Source organism: Furipterus horrens, unplaced genomic scaffold, assembly GCF_987537825.1.
Source record: "Furipterus horrens unplaced genomic scaffold, mFurHor1.1.pri manual_scaffold_13, whole genome shotgun sequence".
In the NCBI taxonomy this organism is placed as follows: Eukaryota; Metazoa; Chordata; class Mammalia; order Chiroptera; family Furipteridae; genus Furipterus; species Furipterus horrens.
The window spans coordinates 40,708,270-40,714,454 of NW_028327183.1; the positions used below are offsets into that span (position 1 = coordinate 40,708,270).

The following is a 6,185-nucleotide window of genomic DNA, read 5'->3' on the forward strand; positions in this document are numbered from 1 at the left end:
ATCCCCTCCCATGTGTCCTGGCTCCTGAAGACCCCAGTAGCAGTTTCTGGGAATTCCCAGTCCTTGTCCCTAAAACTTCAGTATTCCATTTCTGTAGGCCTCTAGTCAGAGTTCCCATAGGTCCTCCAAATTCCAGCACATTGGACCATAATTCCTAGCTGCAATCTTGAGTACTTCTGTCCCCAGTACCTTTGAATCCTAGTCTCAGGCCTTCGACCCTCAATCCTGACTCCAGAACCCCTGATCCCCACCCTGCAAGTCCAGGCCCTCCTCTGAAGCGCCTTCCATGCCTCAGCCCAAGACCCTCCCACCCTCTCCTCTGGGTTCTTCCCACAGTGGGAATATGAATGGTAGGTGCAAGGCAAGCAAGGGATGACTGTTAGGCTTGACTCTGTTCACAGATGACTTTGAGGCCCTGTGCAATGTGCTGCGTCCTCCTGCCTATGGTCCCCCACGGCCAGGTGGCTTTGGACTCCCCTATGAGTATGGTCCGGACCTAGGTCCACCTTATCAGGGCCTTCCGTATGGGCCCGAGTTGTACCCACCACCTGTGCTACCCTATGACCCCTACCCACCGCCACCTGGGCCCTTCGCGCGCCGGGAGGCCCCCTATGGAATGCCACCCTTCGACATGCCTGACTTTGAGGATGGTGGTCCCTATGGCGAATCTGAGGCTCCTGCTCCACCCGGCCCCGGCACCCGCTGGCGCTATCGGTCCCGCGACACCCGTGGCTCCTTCCCAGAGCCCAGTGAGCCTCGTGAAGATGGTGAGCACTGCAGGCTGATGGGGAATGAGATGAGGACAGTACTGTGCAGATATGGAGACAGGGAGGAGGAAGGAGAGGGATGCAGAAACAAAGACGTCAGGGGGAGAGACAGACTCAGAGAGATGAGAAAACCCAAATGAAGTCACAGAACAGAGACATATCTGCAGACCCACCAAGAAATAGGTGCGGACAGAGGGAAAGCTCAGGAGAGCACCATAGCGCCCCCTGGAGAGGATGGGCCGTTCGGAAGGGGACATACAGGGATATAGACCCATTGGCCTTTGGGAAATAACGGAGAGAAGACACAGACCCTGACTCAGGGAGTCCGTGCATTCTCCGCAGGCGCTCTGGCTGGGCCCTATCAGGGGCTGGAAGCGGAGGAGTGTGGGATCCTGGATGGCTGTGCCCATGGACGCTGTGTACGCGTCCCCGAGGGCTTCACCTGCGACTGCTTCGATGGCTACCGCCTGGACATGACCCGCATGGCCTGCGTCGGTGAGGGGATGGCTGGGGCCAGGCTGCCTGGGGAGAGGGTGGAAACCCTGACTAAAGGTGGGTACTCAGTGACATTGAGAGGAAGGGCTAGCCTGGAAGGAGGAGGCTGACAAAGGTGGGGTCAGGCTTGAGGAAAGCAGCGCTTGACCCCGGTGCCGGGGCTGGAGTTGAAGCAGGGCAGACGGGTAGAATCCGGAAGGTGTGATGTCTAAGGACTACCAGCGCAACCAGCTTGACCTCTTGAAGAGCTTCAGTATTCCTGTCTGTAAAGTGGGAATATGGATCATGTTTGCCTAGCACAGACAGTAGTAACGCAGGACTCTGAGAGAATTGGAGAGGTTTCAGACTCAGCCCAGCAATTTGCTGTGTGACTCAGCCAGGTCACTGTCCCATGCTAAGTTTTTTTTTTTTCCCATCTGAAGTGCCCATAGTCCTAGAACCCATTTCAAAGAATTGTGAACATTGTTAACACTGATTTACGATGACACTATAAGCTAAGGCTCAGAAAAGGGAACTGAGTTCCTCAAGGTCTCACAGCTGAGAAATAGCAGGGGGCGGGGCACTCAGAGCCTTTGAGAGTTGGTCTGAGAGCCTGCTAAGCGCAGTGTGGGCTTGCTGTGTGACACTGGGCAAGGGGCTTCCCCACGGTGGGCCTCAGTGTGCACATATGTAAAACTCAGTCACAGAACCTACTTCATAGGGTTATTAGGAAGATAAATTTAATGCAGGTAATATGCTCAACACATGTCTAGTTTGGAGTAAGCATTTACTGTGGTTGATACACCATCATCAGTATTATTTTCCTAACAAAAACCTAGTGACTTAGGGGCTATCATACCCTTCTTACAGGACACAAAGCTGAGGCACAGAGAGGTTAAACCATCTTCTCAGGCTCGCACAGCCAGCAAGCAGATGGTACTGGCTGGGTTCAAACTCATACGGAAGGCTCTGTCTCTGCACCCCTCTGCTCCAGGAGCCTCAGGGGACAGGGAAGCAGACTCCCAGGTTCCCAGCCCTGAGTAGCAGCACTCCTTGTACCCCCTCCCCAGATATCAATGAGTGTAACGAGGCTGAGGCGACGGTTCCGCTCTGCATCAACGCGCACTGCGTCAACACTGATGGCTCCTTCCGCTGTATCTGCCGCCCTGGATTTGCACCCTCGCACCAGCCGCACCACTGTGTGCCTGCCCGGCCTCGGGCCTGAGCCTGGGCAGCCCCCAGGGCCTCCCAGCGCGGGCTCCGCGCGGCGCACTCCCTCCTGCCTGCTTGCGCACACGGGCATCAGGGTGCCGGACAGAGGGAGTGGACGACTGATCCACAGACGGAAGTGGGGACGCCCTTCACTGCTCCTGCCACCATCAGCCCTTCCTACTGACGCCGAAGGCCCGGGCCTAGCCCAGTGTCCCCTTCATATTTTCAATCCTTTTTATAAAAGTTTTCAATTAAAAAACACCTATTTTGTACCTTCTGCCTCTGTCTGGCTGTTTCTCAAAGTCTAACTCTGGAGTTTGTTCTTTGAACCACTAAATTGTATCCTCTCCCCATCCTGACTCCTTATCTGTCTGTCTATTAACTTCCGTGCCTCTGTCTCCTGTTTGCCTCTTCATCGGTTTCCATCTTTCTCTGTGCCTCCCTCTCTCTTTGTTCTCTCTTGTCTCCTTTCTGCTTCACTTACTCTGCTTGATTCTGTCTTTTAGTTTCTGTTTCTGTGTCTTTCTCCTTTTCCTATCTGTCTGTTTCATCCTCTCTAATCTTGAGATAGATCTTGCCTCTGGATTTTTAAATACAGTACTGACCCTCCCAATAAATCCCCCCGGAGCTCCCCTTCCCTCTCCCTGTGTGGGGTAGCCTCTGTTCAGGGTGCTCCCTCTTTTCTCAGCTAGATGGTACCCCAGATTTTCTCATACTCTCCAAAGAAGTCAAAAGCTATTATGGTACTAGTGGGACATGGGGGTGGGGCTATCACTCAGGAGTGCCTGGAGGGGTGAACACAGGCCTGAGCTCCAGACTTGGCTGTGACAAAGCAGGGAGGAGCAGTCCTGCTGGAGGCTGGAATGAGCTACGTGTGTAAGGGAAAGGGAACCAGCATGGAGTCCCCAGTGCCCCTGCCTAATTTCCAGCCATGTGGGGAGTGTGGAATAAAATCCCCCAAAAGAACATAAAAGAGCTTGCTGGGCATAAGCTCAGGGGATGGTCAGGTGTTGGGGATTCATTGGCACTAGAACAAAACAAAAGCCTGGACCTGTGTCACTCTCCACCCTGTTACTGCGAGGGTCTCAAACACAAATGCTTATAGGACCTGGTGAATGAGGTTAGAGGGCAGCAGGTGCAGGATACAAAAACTACAGCACAAAAGTGAGGATACATGACCTGCTTAAGGGTTGGGGTGAAACAGAGAGGGGAGTCTCTCTATTTTATTTTATTTTATTATTATTTTTTAATTTTGTTTAGGAGTAGGAGAAGGGGAAGGGGGAAGTGGAGACTTCCAGTCACCCGGAAGGGCCCGTAGGAATTGCCTCCTCTATTTTATTTTATTTTTAAATTATTTATTTGTATTCAAAGATTTTACTTATTTATTTTTAGAGAAAGGGGAAGGGAGGGAGAAAGAACAGGAGAGAAACATCTATCAATAGTCTCCCATATGCACCCTGATCAGGGATTGAACTCACAACCCACCCATGTGCCCTGACTCGGAGTGGAATGGTGATCTTTCACTTTGCTGGACAATGCCCAACCAACTGAAGCACACCAGCTGGGGCTAAGTCTCCCTATTTTAAACAACAATATTTTTTATAATCATCCTATGGGTCATGTCTTGCCCATGAACTACCAGTTTTAATCTTCTAAGCACAGCTAAAGCTGTGTACATGGGGGTCAGGGGCTCCTATTTGTCCAGACCCCCTCTGCACCCCCTGAGCTTCAGGAGGAGTCGCATTCCCACTGGTGCCATATGGAGGATTATAGTAATAGTGCCTACTCTACAAGCATGTTGGTGGCTGTTAAGTGAATTGTTTCTTATGTCAAGTGCTTAGAACTGCACTTGGCACATAGCAAGTGCTCACTGATTGTTGACATACCCTGGGCCTCCCTGAAAATGCTGAGCCCTGGGGTTGGGCAGATGGTGAGGACAGGTGGCTAGGTCTTGTTCTTTTCCTGATGTCCCTCCCACGGTGAGGGAGGAGCCAGACTCCATCCCCTTCAATGAGACAGTGAGAAACATCTAGCACAGGGGCCTTGGCAGGGAGGACTGTCAGACCACAAGAGGCTCGAAGCTCCATAAAAGGGGGCAATAGCTGCAAACTCTGTATAAAAACCATTGAGTTGTACACTTCAAATGAATGAGTTGTGTGGTATGTAAATTATAGCTCAATAAAGCAAGTCAAAACAGAACAAAACAAACAAAAAACTCTCTAGAAAGTGAAGTCAGGAAGTGACCCTCCAGCTGATGCAGGGAACTTGGCTCAAATATTGACCCTTCAGTCATTTATTCAACAAATATTCTCTATATATGCTTTGTAATATGTGAGTGTTGGGAACACAAACTTTAAATCAGCCTTGGGGGTGAGAGCTAGGGAGGGCTCTTGGCAGAGGAGATGTCTGAGCTGAGACCTGAATGGTGTGGGAAAATGAGCCAGCTATAGTTATGGAGGAGGGTGTTTCAGGCAGAGAGAACAGCATCTGCAGAGGCCTAGAGTAAGGAAGGCAAATATCTATTTTTTCCTTTTTTATTTTGTATGTCAATCCCTGTGTTGGACATGCCGGTGACATTTTTGGTACATAATAAATCCCTGGTGCCCGCCTTCATGAAGATTCAGTGAACAACGTAGACACATTGCCAGGCATGTTCATCTGTGCTGAGATATGGGACGCACAGGCAGAAGGGTCAGGACAGTACAGAAAAGATCAGAGGAGGCAGAAGTCTGAGAGAACGTCAAGGGAGGTTTCCCGGAGGAAGAGATAAAGTTCTGAACTGTCTCTGAGGTTCTAGATCCCTTTGAAAATCTGCTGAACACTCTGGACATTCACAGAAGGAAAACACACAAACATTGTAGGCAATTCCCAACTATTCCATTCCCACAAGCACCTCCTGAGAAGCTGATGGGCATCCCATGATGCCCTTGCTGTTTAAATGTCCCAGGAATGGGGACAGGGTGGCCAACAGCACTGGAAAACTTTGAGGTTGAATTTAAGCATCTTAGGAGTGCCGTTGGGAGAAGTTCAGAGAACCCCACCGGACCTGGTGGGTGTGCCAAAGACCCAGCCTTTATCCTGCCTACATCCCACGCACTAATCCCCAGCCTCAATGCAGTAGAGTCCTTGGCACGCACGGGGACCAACGCGTTCTCCTCTGGAATGTCCAGAGGGAAGCAGTCCAGGACGGCACAACGCGCAGCGCCCCCTGACGGTCACCGCGCGCCGGCGCATCCCAAGCCGTCCGCGTGCCCCTGGTGGCCGATCCTCAGTCGTCAGCGAGCACCGCCCACAGTCTCTCTCCAGCCTTTGGTTCTGCAGACTAAGGCCATCACTGTAGTTGTCGTCGTCCTCGTTATCGTATCACCATATCATCATAATCATCATCATAGCTAATATGTAAATAACGCTTCCTATGTGTCAGGCTAAGAATCAAGAGATGTAAAATTCTGGACAACTATATACATATATATAATACCACTTCATTTTATCCTCACATCAGCCCTATGAAATAGGCATTAGTATCATTTCCAGTCTCCTCATCTGAAGCACAGAGAGGTAAGGAAACTTACCCAAGGTCACACAGCTACTAAGTGCAGAGTCTGGTTCTGGAGTTCATTTTCTGAACTATTCAAAAATAATCATGAAATGATATACTATAGTAGTTGGTGATTACTTCAAAATAATCCTACAGAAGAGCTGAGTCAAAGTGGAAAGAACTTGGGTCCCTGG

The 6,185-nt window shown here is 50.5% G+C and overlaps 1 protein-coding gene across 6 annotated transcripts in view; it reads left to right on the forward strand.

Moving 5' to 3' along the window:
• Positions 1–2,725, forward strand: part of LTBP4 (latent transforming growth factor beta binding protein 4) — a 28,933-nt gene extending 26,208 nt beyond the window's left edge. For all 6 annotated transcript variants that reach the window (XM_090260192.1, XM_090260193.1, XM_090260197.1 and 3 more), the window contains 3 exons: positions 402–767; positions 1,110–1,262; positions 2,312–2,725. In XM_090260192.1, coding sequence (XP_090116318.1) covers positions 402–767; positions 1,110–1,262; positions 2,312–2,466 — 674 coding nt within the window. In that variant the 3' untranslated portion in view covers positions 2,467–2,725. The remainder of the gene's footprint in view (positions 1–401; positions 768–1,109; positions 1,263–2,311) is intronic.
• Positions 2,726–6,185: the final 3,460 nt, after the last annotated feature.